This window comes from Cnephaeus nilssonii, assembly GCF_951640355.1.
Source record: "Cnephaeus nilssonii genome assembly, chromosome: 19".
NCBI classification, from domain to species: Eukaryota; Metazoa; Chordata; class Mammalia; order Chiroptera; family Vespertilionidae; genus Cnephaeus; species Cnephaeus nilssonii.
The window spans coordinates 26,942,039-26,963,816 of record NC_137090.1 but is presented as its reverse complement, the minus strand read 5'-3'; the positions used below and the strand labels follow the sequence as shown (position 1 = coordinate 26,963,816).

Sequence of the window (21,778 nt, the reverse complement as noted above, 5' to 3'; positions counted from 1 at the left end):
ATTTTTGTTTTACTATTGTGCTTATAGTATATGTCTTTTATTGAAAATTGGCCCCCGTGCTTTTTGGAAATAGATAGGGTATAAAGAATTTAATAAAACATCCTATTTATATCAAACTGCATAGTATGAGAAAGAATTCTCTTATCATTAGGTTTGTTCATATTGTTGTTTTCTTATTCTACTTGTTTTGGTTGAATAAATACACCTACTCTTATCCCTGTTCCCACCCCAAACACTTGTTTAGCAAGCAACTTATCTATTCTACTGGGTTTTTTTTCTTTGTTAGTTTTACTAATAACTTCAAAAATAATAGAAATGATTTTGTTTCAGGCTTGTTGAGATAATAAGGTATCTTCCAAATGCATGAGTTGTAAGTATTATACAGTAAGTTTGTGATATTATAATGAAATAAATTTTTGGCCATTGAATTTAAATTATTAACCAAGTAAGAACATATTTAAATGCTAAATTTAAACAAATTCAAACAAAAATGATTTTTTCTTTTAAGAACTGAAATGTTTAGTACTACTTTAGTTTTGAAGCTGAGATGTGTGTGTGTGTGTGTGTGTGTGTGTTCAGGATAGCGAAGGTATTTCCTAGATTGCACTTGATATAGTGCAATAACAGATCATTGTACCTAACAAGTGATAACAATTTGCTTTTAAGACAAGCATCAACTTGTGCTTTTATATTCCATGAAAAATAGTGGTAAAGTAATAAGTTGATATCAGTGATGCTGAGTGGCTCTTAATCAGCTGTCAGTGATAGCAGACCAAGAAATTATATTCATAATATATACTTTCTCTTACTGGTTTCCTTAGAATTTCCTTGTTTGAAAGGGAATTAAAAAGCAAAACCCTGTAATGGACTATATTGTATATTTACCACTAGAGGGCAGCACAGAGCTGTTAATGTTCTTTGACTATACCTGGTCCTGTCCACGCAGCCAAAATAAAGAAAGGTGTAGACAGAAGAATAAATAAATAAGTTGGCAATGCTTACATTACTTTTTGTGTACTTTCTCATGATGGAGAATTATATGCATATTTACTCTGCAAATACAAAATGGATGCTCTTATTTTTAAAAAATTTTAATTGATAATAGTAGCATTTACTGTGTTCTAAATACTGTATTAGAATATTAATAAACACCTAATCCGCACAAAACTTCTGCATGGTAGGTATATTCAGAATAGGAAACACAGGCTATAAGGTTATCCTTGTTAAAGTTATCGAACTGAACAAATGTTAATATTTTTAAATGCATATGAGTACTTTGACTTGCTCTAATTTTAACATATTGTTTCAGAACTAATAAAATAGGCAATCTCAAGCCTATAGATGGACCAAGGCTTTGTTGATAAATAGGACCAAGGCCTCGGGATGGCCAAGGGTAGACAGCACTCCCATTGGTGGAGCTAAAGGGGTAGTAGCAGCCAGGAGGGCTCACTTAGCAATGCCGCACTCTTTCCGCCTCTGCCATGATTTATTTCTGTGAAGGCCACCTTAACCTCTTGGACCTTATTCATTTGTTGTGGACTTACGCACCTGGCACTATGCTGGGGGAGCATCCATGGCAAGGGCGTGGTTCTGAGAGAATCGGTGCTGCTGGTGTGGGAGATGCTGAGTTCATTTGCTCTCCTGGGAGGAAAAGGAAATCAGGAGAGTAAAAAACAAGGGCAGCACAAAGTCAGTGCAGTAATACAGGTACGTAAAAGAGCTTTGGGAGCACAGAGAAAGCAACAATTAAGTAAATGTAGGGAGTCAGGGAAAACTCACCGCAGAGATGTTTGAGGCTGGCTGTGAAGTTAGGTGAGAGTTCATCAGCGAGAGAAGTGGCAGGGTGGGCGGTGTCATTCCAGACAGAAGTGAGTACGTGTAAAAGCATTAGGGGTTGAAGAACATTTTCTGAAAATAGAACCAAGAATTCATATGCCGAGAAGGGAAGTTGGATGATGAGGCTAGAAATAGTAGGTTGCAGCTAGTTTGTTTTGCTGGGTTTGGGAAGTTAAGGAGCTCCAACTTTTCTACCAGCGGGCAGTCATCACAGGCTCTTAAGTTAGGAGTGACAGGATTAAATTCGCTATCAGTGTGAAAATTGCCCAGAACAGATTTGGGATTCCGGTTCGACTCGCCTGTATTTAACACCTACAGTGTGCTTGATTTTATATGCATTATTTAATGATGGCATCAACCTTGTGTGACAGGTATTTATCCCCACTTTACAGCTAAGGAAGTGGAGTCCCATGGAGGTTAAACAACTGACTCAGATTCACATGAGTAGCTGGTGATAAAAGAAGGGTCCCTCCAGTGGACAGCTGATGGCAGCATGGGTAGGCCCCAAAGGCTTGCAAGAACATCCCTTAGTAGTTAGGAATAGTGAGCTGGTTACATCAGAGTCAGACAGGTAGATGGTTTCTGATAAGATAACAAGTTACTTAGAAAACTAGGTACCAGTCTTTATAATCTGAAATAAACAGTGTTGGTAGTTTCTAATAGAAGTATCTACGTGGTCAGGAATGCATTATTACTGCATCTTTACAGATGTCAACCTGAAAGATTTCAGGCTCTGAAGTTGGGCACACGGAAGTGCTTGGCACCTTGCCCATCGTGTTGTCTAGTTGCTCAGTAACTGCTGAGTCAGAATCGAGACAGCGTGGAAGAGGCCTCTGAAGTTAGCATCTTCGCACACACATTAATGCAGCTGGTTCAGAATTCACTGGTTTGGGATGCCAGACATGTACAGAAATAGCTTTGTTTTACTTTGCAGGTTCTGACTTTTAAGCAGGTTCAGAAATTCACATGATCAGCTAAGATTTTATTCTAGGAACCAAAGAAAAGGAAAAACCACCGCCTCTGTGGATACATTTTAGAAAGAAAAGATGTATAGAAACACCAGAAGCCAGTCGGAAGGCATTGTTCTTCCTGTCTCCCCTGACTCGTGTCCTGCTTGAGAATGCTGCTTCAGTGCGTCAGTGGGCTTTACTATAAGATGCGTTAAGTTGCCTATATGAGGGCTCTTCCCTCTGTGCTGCTGATACTGTACAGCCCGAGAAGAGCTTGTGAGAGGTCGTAGGTCAGCCTGAACCCTGTTGCCTATGTCTGTTTTCTGTAGCCCTTTTCTCTGCAGCCCTGACCACCAGCTCTGATTTCTGTAAGATACACAGATTCAGGAGCTGCCTCAGACGCTAGAATTCAGTTCTGCGTTCCCTGTGGAGGAGATCGCGTGCCTCTCCATCTCCTACCTTCTCTCCCCCGCCCTCCCTCTCTCTCTCATTGTTTATGAACATCTAGCTAGCAAGTCATAGAGCGTAAGTGTGAGTGCAGGTCTATCTGTTTGTCCAGCCTGTGCTTCTCCCACCCCACCCACTGCCTCTGAGAGCTCCTGCCCAAATGAAAGGCCGTTGAGTTGCCCTTTGACATAGAGTCATCACTTCAGAATTTCCCTTTTTCAAGTAAGTTTAATAGAAGGAACTGTGAATACCAAGAATGTTTAGGTCAACACAAAGTAACCTGATATTTACTATCTTCCACCCCGTTTCTAAAAGAACCTTTCTTTCCTTGTCAGTAACCTTTACATGATTTGCTCCAATGAAGCAGGTTTTCTTCATTTCCTCCCTTTTCCCCCCTAAATTGTTGCCAGGCTTTGGCGTAGAAGTCAATAGTAATGTAGCCAATACATTTCAGTTACAACCTGTGTTATTAAACTGATACTACTGAGGAATTATTTTTGCAGATTCTAAATGGTCTATAGCTGGATTTAATCATAATGTTTATTTCATCTTACTAGTTAATTTATTTTAAAATCAAATTTAAAATTCTCTACTTGACGCTTACTTTAAATACCAGTTTTGGAGTATAGAACCCAAATATTATTTAGGTAGTTAGGCATATTGTCGGGCAAATGACATGAGCTTTCTTTTTATTGGGGGGGATGGGTCACTTCTTTTCTTGTTTAGAGTGCAATATTTGATGCATACAAAAGGATATTGGGCCAAAACCGGTTTGGCTTAGTGCATAGAGCGTCGGTCTGCAGACTGAAAGGTCCCAGGTTCAATTCCGGTCAAGGGCATATACCTTGGTTGCGGGCACATCCCCGGTGGGGGTGTGCAGGAGGCAGCTGATCGATGTTTCTCTCTCATCGATGTTTCTAACTCTCTATCCCTCTCCCTTCCTCTCTGTAAAAAATCAATAAAATATGTTTTTAAAAAAAGGATATTGGAAAATATATGTAATTTATGAAGCATAATGATAAATGAACATCGACGAATCCACTTAGAGTTCAGCACTTGGCTTAAGGAGAAAGTTTAAGTACCATTGAGACTTCCTATGTGCTTTCCCCATCACATTCTCACCCGCCCTCCCCGGAATAAGCACTCTGGAATGTTGTTTATTCTTCCCTAACTTTTATTAGCCTTATTATTTGATAGCCTGTGGCCAAATGGTTGTTTTTCTTGTTTGTTACCATTTCACCTTAACCTTGAGTGAATGAATGATTGTCCTCAAACTAAAATTAAGCATATTAAGTTGCACACTAATGCACATGAGTGTCTAAATATAGTCTGAATATGCTTGATTTAAATGCATATGTAACCAAACTCTGTAATAAGATTTGAGCCCAGGCAATACGGAACTGTGTTTACTAACCTTACAAAATCAGCTCTTTCATTTTACTGAACATATAGAATCCCTATGGTGAATACTTTCTCCACATAGCTTAGTTTTTTCCAGCGTTACTATTGTGTTTTGCTCCCCATATATTAATCAAATGGAAGGAGAGAAAAAAATGACTTGTGAATATAGCAATTGTGTGTTATGATCTCTGATTTTGGTCTTTCTTTAAGACATTCTTCACTAAAACTTTTCTTGCTTTAATCACATCAATTTTTTTTAAAACCATCCTTATTAATTTCTTTACAAATGTTACTATTTTTGTTAGGATGGACGTTTGAAGCCAGGAGATCAACTTGTCTCAATAAACAAGGAATCTATGATTGGTGTATCATTTGAAGAAGCAAAAAGCATAATTACCCGAGCCAAGTTGAGGTAACTATTCTATTCACAGGATAAAAGGAATCATTTAGCATGGCTCCTTAAAATAGTAATTTTTAAGATGTCATAAGTACTTGAGACCCTAAAGGAAATATTTTGAAGTAATATGTGAAACATTATTTTAGAATTAAATTGTACTATATCCATAATACATTCATAAAGTGTTTTCTTTTTAATGCTAGGTCAGAACCTGCTTGGGAGATAGCATTCATAAGACAAAAATCAGATGGCAGTCACGCAGAAAATCCACCGTGTACACCCCTTTTACAGACCTCTGGAGAATATGGACCTAAAGCTTCAGCATTTAATCTTCTTTCTTCTCCTGAAATACCGATTCCAAAGACCTCATCTACCCCCAAAACTACAGATGCTATTTTACCTTCTTTGAAGGGAAATCAGGTACTCTTCAATTTCTGTTTTCTTATGCAGTCCATAAATCCTCTATATGTTTTTATATTTGCCATATACATCGAGAATTATCATTTTGGCAATACAGTGTCTTAGCAAACTGGTATTTCCTTGAAAGATTTTTTCTTTTAAGATTTTTATGCTGTACTGTCAATAAATACAATTTTTTCACGTCAGTGTATCTTTTGCCCAGAAAACTATGATCAGGAATGGCATCACAAAGATACATGTAGGTATTACTTGGAACTATGTTAGGAATATCACATATATTTTCAGACAGTCATTAGTATGGTTCAGTACATTATTATTTCTGTTTTCTGCTTGACTGAAGGCAGGCAGTACTCTTTCATGTTCCTTAGCTTCTTTCCCACACACAGAGAGTAATCTCTACCACGCAGCGTAGGTGGGTATGTTCCTCACGTGTGTATACTAGGATATCATTCACCCTCGCTGACACACTAAGGGGGGTTTCTGCATCAAAATCAATACAATTAATAACTAGTTTCTGCAATAGCCTAATAAATCAAAGTTATAAAGTAAAGAGTATGTAGTCTTTAAGTGTGTGCTAGCTATAAAGTAAAATAGGAAACTCAGGTCGGCTTTCAGTCAGTGAAATACACTTTGTCAGAGGTAGCTTCAGTTACTGGTATATGCTAATCAGATACAGGGTGTAAGACTTTCTGTCAGCCCCTTATCCTTTTTCATTTGGGGTGATAACCTTTTCAAGGACAAGGTACATGGCCTATTTTGTTGTCCTTGGATGGTAAAGCTGAAAGCTGTTTTACATTTCATCTGAATTTCTTTATTTGAAGATGAATATACCAAATTTTTAGAGGTTTTATTTATTTATTTATTTTGAACTAAAGCTTTAGTCACTTTAGCCATTCTTTTTATGTTAACACTAGAGGCCCATTGCATGAAATTCGTGCACTGGTAAGGTCCTTAAAGGCTGCTGGCCGCCAACCGGGGCCTCCCTCCCTTCCCCCGGCCAGCCCCACCCCCTGGTTGAACCCCCGGAAGAACTCCAGGTCGAGGAGACAATTTGCATACTATACTTTTATTATATAGAATGAGCTTCTAGTCTGGTCTTTGACCTTCTTTAGAAAATGACATTTCATGTTTCTCATTGTCTTTCATAGTTAAAAATGGGATACAAGAAAACAGAACAGACTTCAATTGCTTCTTTGGACCACAGCCCTACGGATATGTCTAATACAGGTAAGTGCACACTTAATTCCTCTCTCCTGTTATTTTTTGCAATGACTCTCTCTCAATGAGGCGTATGTACTTAATAGACTTCAAGGAAGGATGCATTAAGTCTTCTTTCCTTGAGTGAGTAAAAGAGCAAAATGGATGCATTGTGCCATGGTCCCTGTCAGATTATGACTTTTACTGGAAATTTTCCTGAACAGCGGTTAACATTTTCAAAGATGCATTAGAATAACAGTGTCTGTGAAGCTGCAGTAATCAACAAACTGTTGAAACCAAGTAATGAAAACTCTTTCTACTAGCAAATCAAGATTAGGTTGCCTTTCCCTTTTAGTGAAATGCTGGTGAGGTATATTAAATGCCCCTTCCAGAGAAATCATAGAAGGAAGCATAGCTTAAGAAAAGAAATATTTTTGGGGTGTGTTTTTAAGAGATTATATAGATATAAATAACAAAGAATTCGATATTGTAAATTCAGTGTTATTGGTTTTTAATTACCATGGAATGATTTAATGACTGTTTAAAATAATAAAAGATTGTTTAAGCCACCCATAAGAGAAGGATTTTTATCAAGCTGTAAAGTGTATAATGGCTCAAATATGAAGAAAAATTCCTCCTCTTAAATTATCTCCAAAAGTTAAGCACAAGTCAAAAATCTATACAGGATGGGGCAAAAGTAGGTTTATAGTTGTGAGCATGCGAAACAGTTTATTCTTGTACTAGAGGCCTGGTGCACAAAATTCGTTCATGGGGGGGAGGGGTTGTCCCTCAGCCCTGCCTGCACCCTCTTCAATCTTGGATCCCTCTCATAGTCCAGGACTGCTGGCTCCCAACCACTCGCTCGCCTGCCTGCCTACCTGATTGCCCCTAACCGCTTCGGCCTGCCAGCTTGATCACCCCCTAACCACTCCCCTGCCAGCTTGATTGTCGCCTAACTGCTCCCCTGCCGGCCCGATTGCCCCTAATTTCCCTCCCCTGCTGGCCTGGTCACCCCTAACTGCCCTCCCCTTCCGGCCTGGTCACCCCTAACTGCCCTTCCGTGCCGGCCTGGTCACCCCTAACTGCCCTCCCCTGCCGGCCTGGTTGCCCCTAACTGTCCTCCCCTGCAGGCCTGGTCGCCTCTAACTGTCCTCCCTTGCAGACCTGGTCGCCCCCAACTGCCCTCCCCTGCTGGCCTGATTGCCTCTAACTGCCCTCCCTTGTAGGCCTGGTCCCTCCCAACTGCCCTCCCCTGCTGGCCTGATCACCCACAACTGCCCTCCCCTGCTGGCCATCTTGTGGTGGCCATCTTTGACCACATGGGGGCGGCAATCTTGTGTTGGAGTGATGGTCAATTTGCATATTACCTCTTTATTATATAGGATTATTATTTATTAATGATTATATTGTTTTCCGTATGAACAACTATAAACAACTTTTGCTCCACCCTGTAACCTATAGAAAAGTTCATTATATATGTCTAAATTATAATGCAAATTGTTACCCATATATTTCAGTTCTTAATAGCATTATTTGGATCAGAATTACAAAATAAGGAATAGTTAGTATAAATTACATAGTGTCTTAGTCCGTTTGGGTTGCTCTAACAAAATACCACAGACTGGGTAGCTTATAAACAACACATATGTATTTCTCACAGTTCTGGAGCCTGGAAGTCCAGGATCATGGGCCCAGCATGGTCCCAGTGAGAACTTTTCTCCAGCTGCAGGCTTTTCATCATCATGTCGTCACGTGGTGGAAGGGGCTAAGGAACACTGTAGGATCCCTTTATAACAGCACTAACCCCACTCATGAGGGCTCTACCCTCATGACCTAAGCATTTCCCGAAGGCCCCACCTCCTAGTACCATCCTCTTTGGGGTTAGCATTTCAACATATGAATTCTGCAAGGGCACAAGCATTCAGACCACTGCACGTACCTACCGTACTTAACAGGAATTCAGAGTAGATTCCATAGTAGTTTCCTCTGGTTTGGAGCTGTGTTGACTCGGACGGTAGTAGCAATCTTTAGCCATAAATAATGTGCCTTTTTACTTAGTGGGATTTGTTGACTATTAGAAATTTTATTAGTGCATTCCCTTCACATGATTATTTCCATGCTCTTGATATATTATTTTCTATTTTAAACTCTGACCTCACGTGAGCAAAAAAGATAAAAGAAGCAAACAATAGTCAGGAGACATTTGTGTAACATGCTTTTAATGTTGAAAGTAATTGAACTACTCAACGCCTCTCTTATTTATTTATTCAGGAGGCACTTACTGAGTATGTCATACATATAGAAAACATAGTCCAGTAGAAATTCTAAAGGAATTAGGATATATTCCATGAGCTATTTAATTATATATTGTGAATAAAACATGGGGTTAAAAAAAACCTTCATTATTCAGATTAGAAAAAGAAATGTGTGTGGGTGTGTTTATGTGTGTGTGTGTGTGTGTGTGTGTGTGTGTGTGTGTGTGTGTGTGTGTGTGTATGTTATCGAATAACTACTATGTGAGTATTCTGTGTGAACTAGCGCAAGGTGTGGATAGACTTAGTACTCTAAGGAGCATCTATACTGTCTTGTGGATGAATTACACATTTGAACAAATGGTTGAAGCCATGAGCAAAGTGGACTAAGGAGAGAAAGTAATAGGTGGTGTAGGGAAGGCTCTCAATGGAAACTTATGTTGCTGACCTTAGGTTCTTGAGTCTCAATGTCATAGAAATGAGCACCGAACTCAGTACAAGATCAAGCAGATAGAGTTTATTGCAAAGAGCTTGTGCACTAGGCAATGGACCAGAAGAGAGAAGTGAGCTCCCGAGGAGTTCTTGTGGATGGCTTACACAGGCGCCAGGGGTGGGTGTAGGGCCTGGGAATGAGGAGGAGGGCACTGTCCCACGATCATATTCTGGTGGCGGTTGATCCAGGGGTAGTCACAAGATGTTTTCCACGGTCAGTGGGCCACTCAAAGGGCCTGTAAAATAATGCTTGCGTAAATGTTCTAGTTATTTTAAAGATTAATGAGTTTATGTATGTAAAGTATTTTGTGCACTGTCTGACTAAAAGTAAGCATACATAAGAGCTAACTTGTTTTATTTCCACTGTTACACAGCATTTTTTTAAATATATTTTTTTATTGATTTCAGAGAGAAAGGAAGAGGGAGAGAGAGATAGAAGCATCAATGATGAGAGAGAATCATTGATCAGCTGCCTCCTGCATGCTCCCAACTGGGGATGGAGCCTGCAACCCAGGCATGTGCCCTTAACCGGAATCAAACCCGGGACCCTTCAGTTCGCAGGCCGACACTCTCTCCACTGAGCCAAACCGGCTAGGGCAACACAGCAATTTTTTCATCTTAGATATAGGAAAATATAAATGAGAGTGCATGCCTTAATGTGTGTGGATGGTGTGTGTCCCTGTCCCTCCCTCTCTCTTCCTGATCCCTCTCGCTCTCAACGCCTCTCCAAGTGTGCACTTAAACTTGAACTAAGTAGTTCATGCCCAAGGTTGGTCTTGGTCTGAGACCATAATTAGGTGAGCTTGGGTCCACCTAGTGTCAGTGTGCCTTAACTGTAGGTAGTTCAGGCACCAAGCTGAAGGTCATTGTCAAGCCTCACAAGTCCAAACCTTAAAAAAGAAAAAGAAAATTGGACTTATCTGCTATGTGGTCTTTCATACCATACCACTCCATGTGCCTCTTTTAGGCCACACTTTGGGTTTGGCAGAGAATTTCTCTTAATGGTACCGAACCAAACTGAACTGAATCGAACAAGGGTCTGCCTGTCCAATGCACAGCAGAACCAAACACTGAACATTGAGGAGAAATTAAAGCCATTTTATTGGTAGGGCACCAAGCAAGGAGAACGGGGAGCTTGGTTCTGCAGTTACATTAACACAGTGGTCAGCAAACTCATTAGTCAACAGAGCCAATTTTCAACAGTACAACGGTTGAAATTTCTTTTGAGAGCCGAAAACCGACTTCTGCGCATGGGCAACGAAGTTTCAATCGCACTGTATGTGCGTGCCCGCACGTGGTATTTTGTGGAAGAGCCACACTCAAGGGGCCAAAGAGCCGCGTGTGGCTCGCGAGCCGCAGTTTGCCGACCACTGCATTAAGAGAAAAAAAAAATACACATATGGTATTTTTTTATCCCATGGCCAACGATTAGGTATCACATCAACAAAGGACACTTTGTTGCTTTTATCAGAATTGCAAATTTTCTTTTCTATTAAAATCAGTCTTTCTCAGCATTTGATTCCACTTGAAATTAAAAGTCAGTAGCCATTTTTTTATGATTTTGACACATATAAGCTATATTCAAGATTTTACATAGAATGTTAACGATGTGTTAAAGGTTTAGAGGAAGACTATTTATTTTCATATGCGCTTCTTATGTTCTTAAGAGAATGCAAATCATTTTGTACTTAGAGACAGATGCTCCGAGAAATTAAAAAAAAATTAAAACACTGCATAAAGATGTGACATTTTAAAAAGTTTTTTTCTCTTCCTCGTTTCTATGTAGAACTAGTAAAATACCATTTAAAAGTGTATTTAGAATAGTGACAATTTAGATACAAGGATTGCCGTGAATTATAGGAATTTGTTTTACAAACTCTGGCATATTAAAACGAATGATGTTTTCCAGGTCCTAGTCCTGGGTGGCAGCTGGTTTCTTATCCATGCAACCAGGACAAAGGCTTGTCTAAATACTCAGTGTCCATTGAAAAGGTGCCAAAGAATAACAGTATATAAACTCAACTCTTGAAAGTCCACTTATGCTTCTTGAAATATAACCTTCTGTAAAATAAGAAATGGGATTTTGAGTTCTAGGAGTTATAAGTCCATTATAGTTAATGTGTAAACTTGAAACCATCTGCATTTTTTAGTTTTTCTGTAGTACGTCCAGAACTCACATAACAAAACCACTTTTGCCAGCCAAAGAAATGTCATGATCTATTTGAATTTCTCATATGATTTTACTTATTTGGGAAGAAAAAAAAAAAAAGACTTTTCATTTTACAATTAGTAAGGTATCGTGATGACAGGGTAGTGGTGGTAGGATGTATGTTTGTCTTTTAAATTAGTATTTCCATGGGACTTAATGTCTAATTGGTCACTCTTTTAATATCATATATTTTAGGGCTCAAGTGAAGCTGGTTTGTATGATACATTTTAGATTTAACGAAAACAAAAACTGCCAGCTGATTAACCAGAATTTTTTTTTTAACAGCAGGAGCTCAGAACACATCCTGTCACATGAAAATTTCTATTCCAATTAAATTTCCAATTAGTATGCACCCTGTTGTCTCTCAGATGCTGCCCCTGTCTGGACTGATAATTATGGACCACAAGGAAAGAAGGTCTCCCTAAATCCCTCCGTTCGCCTTAAGGCAGAGAAACTGGAAATGGTAAATACTTTAAATGTCCATTTTTCTTCCATGAAACAACAGCAAGGAAGGCCTCCCGTCTTGAAGAGGGTAAAGGCCTGGCGCTATTAGTTTCTTGAGGAGTTATTTATATGCTATTAAGTGAATGGCAGTTTGGATTTCAGTGAACTTATTCATGTTTGAGTTGGGCAGTTCATGTTGTTCACTAGTACAAAATAAAAATTAAACCTCTTGTCACTAAATCAACATTCACATTCATCTGTTTCCTCCTGTGTATAAGACAAATGTGATGTCTTACCACGTAGAACCCAAGGAAACATGGACTAAATTATGACAAAGTGTAGTAGACTTCATATGTCAGAGCAATAAGTGCAAGTAATACTCCCATTTGTTCAATTTTTTAAAAAGTAAAGGGAAACTAAATCCTAAAGAACCTTAATAGTCAGGCATCAGTGACTATTAAGAAGATGGTAGCAATATACAAAAGGCACACAAAAAAGCCCTGGGGAGAGTAAAACATTGAGAGATTCTGTATGTAAAAGGAACTTAAGATGATTAAAAAGAAAAATTAAAAATGCATTTAAAACTGGTTTTTGTCAGGTTACTTGGGAGCTAACAGCAAAAATGTGAAGGCTTTTTCATATAAAAATTGATTCAGTGTTAGAGGCCCACAGCCTCTACTTTCCTGTCATATTTTGTGGATGATAATGTTTTACATTTTAGGAAGAGTATGAAAATGCACATCTGGAATAAACACACATTGCCCTTATTCCCATGTTCATACCTTTGCATGGTCCTATAGCAGCACCCTTTTCATTGCCAATTTCAATCTTCTCTGTTATTCAAATTCTGACTCAACTCCAACTCCCCCGTCTAGACTTTGCTAACTATTATGGTTAGGGCCAATATCGCCTTATTTTGCACATCTGTAAATCACTTTGTAGTTTCCTATCATCTTTTCTGTATCTTGCTTTATCTACGAGCTAAAGCTTCGTCACAACAGTGTCCCATGTACCTACCACTGTTTAAACACCTGGTTTGTGCTCAGTGAAACTTTCTGATCCATTAGATACTTGTGATGTCTTTTTGATATTTTCAAACTCCTGAGTATTGTTTGCTAACTTGTACTCTCTCTTTATTTTTGGTTAAGATGTAAGTTCTGGCTTATGGCAAAGTTTACAACCAGTTAATATTAACATTTTCAAAAAATAAAATGTTTGAGGTTTGAAAACATATTAATATCTAAAAATGGATAATTATTGTTTTTTAATGATGTTGGTTTAACATACATTTCTGAACATTCAAGATTTAATTCTAACCATTCATCTGGATAAGGAAAAAATTATCCAGCTAAACACTATCTGGCAGCCTTTATTCTTTTACTTGGTTTAAGTTTTCTAGTGCATGATGTATTTTTTAATCTGTAATTTTCTTAGAGATACGATTCTGAGAAATATGAGTTACTTGACTACTGAATCAGAATTCCAGTTTTGATTTTCCTTTTAGCCTAAGCAAATTGATAATTTTTTTTAGAAAAATAAAACAGTAGTTTTACAGCAAAAGGAGCCCACATTCTTTGTAAATTCAGCTTCCCAGCTTTGATTCAAGATATTTTTAGTGACTGTATTCAGTAAAGCATTACTTGTTTTCAGAGTTTGAAACTGTATTTCACTTAATAATTTCCCCCCCCCTAAAATCCAAATTAGCATCTATTCACCCAAATATTTCCTAAGCTACTCTTCCTTTTTTGCATAGTTAGCTATTACTATCATAATATCTGTACCACTTTCATTTAAAATAGGTCCTTCTATTTTAGTTGCTACTTTGTAGACAAATTCAACTTTATCATCCATTAAATTTTTAACATATTTTCTATTCAGTGATAGATAAGGAAAATGTGATCAAGTATTTAAAATGTATTAAAATTGTATCTTCATTTCTTTAACTTTTATAAATATAGTGCATATAGTATCTAGAAAATGTGTGCTGTGCTAAGATTTCACAAGGAAAAGGTGTTGACTGATTATGTGGTTATTAACTAATTACCCTACTTAGTGCAATTTTTAAGAAAGGCAGAGAGGTTAGAATTTGATGAAGGGCAGTACCTGTCAAGACATATATATAAATGGCAATGTCCTCAGAAAATTCTCTTTGTTTTTCTTGTCTAAGTAGATGATTTTAAATCAGAATCTCCCGGAAGTGATTTCTAACATTGAATTCATTTTATTTTAATTCACTGTCTGAGAAAAAAATGATTGCTTCTTGCCATGTATATTCTAATGATTTTTATATACAGATATTTTTAAATAATTTTACCAGAGTTAGTGATATATTATTTCAAAGTACTTTTATAATTACTATGTGTCTCATCTGATCCTAACGTTAAACTTATAAGCAGGTATGATAAACATAGCAAATAGAGTTACAGTTTATTAGTTGGCTTGAAGACACCTGTATGCTATCTCTATTTTTGTACCTGGGGAAGATGCTTTTGGATACAGATGCCATTTCGCTGGTATTTACTTTACCTCTTGCCATTTCTGTAACATTTGAAGAAAGCTGTAGTGAGCAATGCGTACCCAATGTCTGGTTATAGTTAATGAGATGTTCTTTGTTATTAGGCTGGGAAGTATGTGACTAGTATTGTACAGAAGTGACATTTTTTAAAATTCATCATCCAGACACCATAAAAAGTTAAGGACAGATACTGTCCAATTAATACATTTTTAAGCTAAAAGATGACATTCAATAAATTATTAGAACCTACTTTATGATTAAACATAAATTACTTGCAATTTAAATTCATGAGCTTGCCTCATGACATGCTCTATTCATCTAGAATATATTCACATTCAACAAAACTTTCACCCATACTAAGTTTAGCTCTAGATCAATTTACACTGTGGTTAATTGCATTTTGCAACTTTATTATTACTTGATATAAGAATCACCATATATTGAGTACCTTCTGTGATAGATGTCTTATTTTTTATATTATTTTTATAAAATTGTTTTTATATATTTACAATATAAATTATATACAATGATTACATTATACATGTGCAGTTTAAAGAATAATCAACACATGTACTCACCACCCAGCTAAGAATGTGAACTTTTGAAATTGTCTGTGTTTCTTCTTGATACATGCTACAACAAAGATAAACCATGAAACATGAAGCTAAGTGAAAGAAGCCAGACACAAAAAGCCACAAATTGAATGATTCTGTTTGTATGAAATGCCCAGAATAGGCAAATCCATACATACAGAAAATAGATAGTGATTGCCTGGGGAGGGGGCAAGTAGGGAACTAGGAAGTGCCTGCTAATGGGGATGGGACTTCCTTTGGGAGTTGATGGAAATTTTCTAGAATTAGTGGGGATTGATGCACAACTTTGTGAATATACTAAAGCCTCTTAAATGTATACTAAAATGGTGAATTTTATGAGATGTGAATTAAATATCAGTAAATCTACTATTTATAAAACAAAAAGTCACATCCTTAAAAATATTTTTAAAAGTATTCACATTGTGTACTTAAAAAATATAAAGTAATGGTGTAAAAACATGTCTGGGATTGTCCATAGAAACTCCATAAGACGAGAATATTAAAAAGTGAAAATTATGCCAAAAACTAGGAGAAAATATGTGTAACACCCATAACGTATAAAATGCTAAATATACAAAGAATTCTACAAATCAATCAGAAAAAGACCCATCAATACTACTCCTAGGTATTTAGCCTAAAGCACTGGTTGCCAAACTGCGGCTCACGAGCCACATGCAGCTCACGAACCGCGGTTTGCCGCTCTGTTGACTAATGAGTTTGCCGAATACTGGCCTAAAGGAATTTTTACCCATGAGCTGTGGTAGATAGGTACAAGAATGTTCACTGCTGCATTGCTGGTAAGCAGAAAACCCCACTGCCCATCTTCAGGAGGATGGGCGAATAAATTGTGGCATAGTGATATAATTAAGTATTACATTTGTCAGTAAAAGTGAATGCATTAATGTCACAAGAGCATATAACCACATGGATGAATAATAAAACCATACTGCAGGATGAAAAATTCAAGTTTCAGAAGGCGATCTGCAGCATTTTTATGAGGCTTAAAAACAGCAAAACAAAATAACGTTAGGGATATGTATATGTGACAAGCCATTTTAAAATAAATAGTATGGAAATTTTAGTATTGGCAGTTTTGTAATTCTAAGATGGATTCATGGATGTTTTATTTTATTGTCTTGATTTAAAATGTATGTTTGTTACATACAATATATGTTTTTAGTATACACCAAATATTATATTATATAATAAAATGTTTGGGAATATTAAACCAAATGTATGACAGCTGTTATCTATGGGGAGAAGTTCAGAAGGGCCTTTTGCAATGTTTTGTTAAGTTCATAATCTGATCTAAATATACTTCAATGCTAAGCTTTAATATACTATTATAGCAATTTTAAAAAGCATACAAAAGGTCTAAAATCTACAGAACAGAAAGCTGTGATATGTTGATAGTTTTTTTTTAAAGAACACTCTATATAGTGTAATTTAATTATTTCAAAATACATAATTTACATATATATATTTATATATAGGTGCTATGTCCATAGCAAAAAATCAGAAAACTTATACTAGTACATCAAACTGTTAATAGTGTTGGTCCCTGGAGCAGTGTTTTTCAAGGACAGGGATGTGGAAATTTGCCTTGGGGGACATTTGGCAATATCTGGAGATAATTTGGTTTTCATAAAAATTAGCAATCACTAACAAAAATTACATCTTAAAACTCTGTATATGAAATTTTAAAACATATTGCTAAGTAATTTGTGAATTAAAAATATTGCTAATCAACATGGAAAAGATTAATATCACTTGTAATTAGGGGAATTCAAATTAATACACAATACACTATTTCATATACATCACATTGACAAAAATTGAAGTGTGAAAGCATAAAATGCTGCTAAGAATGTAGAAAATAGGAGTGCTTATGTCCTAGTTGTGTGCATAAATTGCTTGGTACAACCAATATGGAGAGTTATTTTACAATACCTATTAAAGTTGACTTTATAAACCCTATGACTCCACATTTCCTCTTCTAGAGATATACTGTAGAGAAATTTTCACACAGCTATACAAGGAGATATATATAATGTCTTGTAATAAGAACCAAATTGGAGTAACTATAAAAGCCCATCAACCAGGCTGGTGTGGCTCAGCAGTTGAGCATGGACTTATGAACCAGGAGGTCACAGTTCAATTCCAGGTTAGGACACATGCCTGATTTGCGGGTTCGATCCCCAGTAGAGGGCGTTCAGGAGGCAGCTGATCAATGATTCTCATCATTGATGTTTCTCCTCTCCCTCTCCCTTTCTCCCTGAAATCAATAAAATTTTTTTTTCAAAAAGCCCATCAATCAAGGAATGGGTGATAAATTACAATATATTCATACAGTTGGATACCATTTCAAGTTAAAATAATTGAACTAGTTTTGCAAACAATATTGAGCAATTATGAAATCATAACATTGAGGTAAAAATAAAAATAATTGGTAAGATTATCCTTTTGTACTATACTATTCATGTACAATTTCAGTTGCATAAGAGTACATATTATTAGGGGATGCGTGAATTAATGGCATCAAATCATGGACAGGAAGGATACACCAACCTTAGTTGTATCCTGTTGAGGAACAATGGAGAAAGTTTTCAACTAAGTCATTAATGTTTATTTCTTAAAAACATATGTCATAGAAATGTACACTTGAAACCTATATGACCCTACTAACCAAGGTCACTCCAATAAATTTATTTAAAATATATATAAATTTCAAACAAATATTAATGAGTATTTAGTGATAGCAAATACGTAAGTGTTCTTTGTATTATTCTCTTTCCTTTATATTTATTTGGAACATTTTTATGACTGGATGCAAAGAACACCAGAAGTTAAGAATCATTATTCCATGTCATTCCAGGCAAATATTTATAAGTGTGTAGACAGGGTAGGAAGATAATGTTAGACTAAGCCCTAGAATCACTTTTAAAGGAATCTTTCTAGATGTTCTCCTTCCTCCCGTCTCCTTCCTTCACTGTGCCCAGCCACCTGTGCATTTACCAGTTTGTTGTGGCCATAGTAGATCCTGTACACACTTCTATTAAATTAGATATTGCACTAATTACAGTTATTTACATGTTATCCTCACTCTAAAGATCATACTAGCAGCTATATCTTGTTTGGGTGTCCCTTTGCCTGACAAATTACAGTAAGCACTAAGTAAATATTTAGTAAATGAAATGATGAATGAATGAACAGATTCCAAAGGAGGAAGAAATTTATAAAGGGCTATTGCCAATATTAAACTTTGCCTATATTTTAGTGTTGATATGATTGATACAGAATACGTTCTTGCCTGAATTCAACAATAGGGCATCAATCGGGCCCTATGCATTAGTTAAGGTTAGAATTTGCTATAAATAACTGGAGAACCTAAAATAACAGTGGTCTCCATTAGAAATGTACTTCTCTCACACCTAAAAGAAACCTGAAAGAAGGTAATCCAGGGCTGGCCTGGAGGTTCCACAGTGTTGGGGTCCCATGTCCCAACTATCGTCTTCCTGCTCCCTCATCTTTATTGAGGTTGCTCATGAACCAGAATGACCATTTGAATTTTAGCAACCAACCATCCTCTTCCTCTCCCTTCCATTCATGTTCCTTTTTGTTTTCTTTTATTTAAGGCCAAAGAGAGGAGGAAAGGGGACAGGAAGTGCCTACCACTACTTCTGACAGACTCCCCAGAAGGTCCTTACAGCACTTCTCCTCATATCTCCTTGGCCTGCACATAGTCACATGGCCTCATCAAGCTGTAAAACAGGGATATCTTTTCTCTGGATGACAGTATTTCTAGCTAACTATTGCCGTTCCGTTACTAAGGAACAAGGAGAGAATAGACATTGGAGTACAACTAACAGTCTCTGAATTTTTAATCAGCTATGGTTGCTAAAAGGAGAAGGTAGAGAGAAGCTTTTCAGAGAAAACTTTTTAGTTTACTATTTATGTAAGTCTGCTCATAAACAAGCCAAAAATTAGAATATTTTCTATGTAATTCAGTTTTCATCAACTTTATTTTTTTAAATATATTTTTATTGATTTCAGAGAGGAAGGGAGAGGGAGAGAGAGATATAAACATCAGTGATGAGAGAGAATCTTTGATCGGCTGCCTCCTGCATGCCCCACACTGGGGATTGAGCCCACAACCCTGGCCTGTGGCATGTGCCCTAATCGGGATCGAACCATAACCTCCTGGTTCATAGGTCAATGTTCAATCACTGAGCCACACTGGCTGGGCCAGTTTTCATCGACTCTATTTTTGGTCTCAAGTTTACAAGATACTAACAAAATATCCATGCTTTAGATTGCTACTTGTAGAAATTCATGTTAAATTAGAATTCATAGGATTTACTTGCTACTTTTCTCCTGCCATATCACATATTTTAAACTAGGAGAGAGTTTGAGTTTGGGTTCTAGGACTATGCTTATACATTTAGGATCAGCTAAAGTGTTAGCCTTGGGAGGGGGGAACAGTTGAGGTGGTGGTGGAATCGGGAAGCTAATATTTTATAGAAAATTAATCCATAGTCAGCAGACTTTCTTTGTACATCTAATTCTGGTCACTGTTGCTGATATTGATTCTTTTCCCTGGATTGTGAAATAAAGTTCTAATGAAGAGTTTTATTCTGTGGAGATTTGAAAATTGCCTCACACGAGTCCTTTTCTTTCCAGGCTCTAAATTATCTTGGTATTCAGCCCACAAAGGAGCAACACCAAGCCCTGAGACAGCAAGTGGCAATAGACCCACAGGGGACAGTGTCTTTTGGAGGTAATATTAGGTACATTGTGTTAATCCAGCAATTTTCAACTGGTGTGCCGAAACATTCTTTTAAAACATGCAATACCTGACTATTTAGTCATGGGCCTCACCTCTTTTCTCTTAGATTGTCAAATTAAAAAATGACAACAGCCAATATAGTAGCCGACGGTGTGAATGAATCAAAATTATACCTTTTTCTTTTGTCAGATCGCCAAAAAATATATTTTTTGGAGTGCCACAGGATTTTAATAATTACTTTATGTGTACCATGAGATGAAAAAGGTTGAAAATCGCTGTGTTATATCATCACAGAAACTTATCTAAAGGGTTGTGACTCATTTTTCTTGAGTTCCTCTTTAGAAGGAGAGAGAAAAAAGACCAGATTTATTTCAAATTCCTCAATCAGTGCTCTGAAAAACTCAGCTAGAATTCCTGACCAGCAGTATCAGACAAATAGAAAAAGGAAAGGAATTCAAAAAAAGGGAAATATTGTAAGAGCGGAAGAAAACTTCAGATAAACCATAACTAGCATGTTTAAAAAGATCAGTCATCCATGAAATAAGAGTAGGATACTGTCAAATAGGAACAATCGGAGAACTTTAAAAGAATCCTTGGAAACTAAAAACGTCGCAGTCAAAACAAAGACATGTGAGGGCAGGTAGATGAATAGGTCACGCTCCGTGTCTAAAGAAGCATCGGGCAGTGCTGGGTAACAATCAGGAGGATGTGCCTCTGAGTCAGACCTTAGATGGAATCCTGCTCTGCTACTTATTTGTCGAGTGGTCTTGGGGGTTTTAGACAGTTAACTTGTCGTAGCCCCAGACTGGCAAATTGAGAGGATAAGAGAACCTACCTTGTAAAATTCTGAGGGTGAAATTGCAAAGCACCCGGCCTAGCATATAGAAGCTTTACATAAACATTAGCTGCCGATAGTATTATTAAACCTCAGGTTCTTCCAGCTAGAAAAACTGTAAATCATGATATTGTCCTATGTTTCAGAAAAGGTTCTACTCATAATTTAAGGGTTGGAGGAATAGTTATGCCAGTGATCCACATTTGCTTTATGATTATCTTAACTGATGTACTTACTAACTTCCCCAAAGTTAAAGGAAGTTAAAACCAGTTTTTCTCTTTTTATTTGAACTTGTATTTATCTGTCCCTTCAGTTAATACCATTTTAAGGCAACTTTGTTATAACACATAGCTTCTACTTCCTATAGAAAATGAGCTATATTTAGTTGAGGTTAAATAGTTTCTTACTGAAACGTGTTCCATTTTAGATTTTGTCCAGGTTGCCCGAAACTTATTTTGCTTGCAGTTGGATGAAGTAAATGTTGGTGCGCGTGAAATGTCCAGCATATTAGACTCACAGGTAGAGTATTCCCTACAGAACTGTCTTGACTGTCTTGTCCTCAATGTTATGGGTCATGTATGTGGCCTTTTTTTCATTTTCATTGTTTTTTGCTGTTGTTGTCTTTAAGTATATTTGTATTGATTTCAGAGAGGAAGGAGAGGGAGAGAGAGATAGAAACATCAATGATGAGAAAGAATCATTGATAGGTTGCCTCCTGCATGCTCTCTACTGGGGATTGCACCCACAACCTGGGCATGTGCCCTTGACTGGAATCGAACCCGGGACCCTTCAGTCCGCAGGCCGATGCTCTATCCACTGAGTCAAACCAGCTAGGGCTTCACTGTTTTTTTGTAAGCTATACAAATAATACACGCTTCTTGGATAAATTTACAAAATATAGATTAATTTAAAATCAAAAATAACATTTTGTCTTGATCTCCTCCATTGTTTTCTTTCTGCCAAACAGTCCTCAAAGCTACAGTACCCACATTTGCTGAGAAAAG

At 37.1% G+C, this 21,778-nt stretch overlaps 1 protein-coding gene across 6 annotated transcripts in view; it reads left to right on the top strand.

Annotated features, from left to right (window-relative positions):
- STXBP4 (syntaxin binding protein 4) overlaps positions 1–21,778 on the top strand; it is a 172,620-nt gene that overhangs the window by 9,699 nt on the left and 141,143 nt on the right. For all 6 annotated transcript variants that reach the window (XM_079797222.1, XM_079797220.1, XM_079797218.1 and 3 more), the window contains 6 exons: positions 4,940–5,046; positions 5,235–5,451; positions 6,600–6,678; positions 11,970–12,064; positions 19,834–19,930; positions 21,202–21,293. In XM_079797222.1, the coding sequence (XP_079653348.1) occupies positions 4,940–5,046; positions 5,235–5,451; positions 6,600–6,678; positions 11,970–12,064; positions 19,834–19,930; positions 21,202–21,293 (687 nt within the window). The remainder of the gene's footprint in view (positions 1–4,939; positions 5,047–5,234; positions 5,452–6,599; positions 6,679–11,969; positions 12,065–19,833; positions 19,931–21,201; positions 21,294–21,778) is intronic.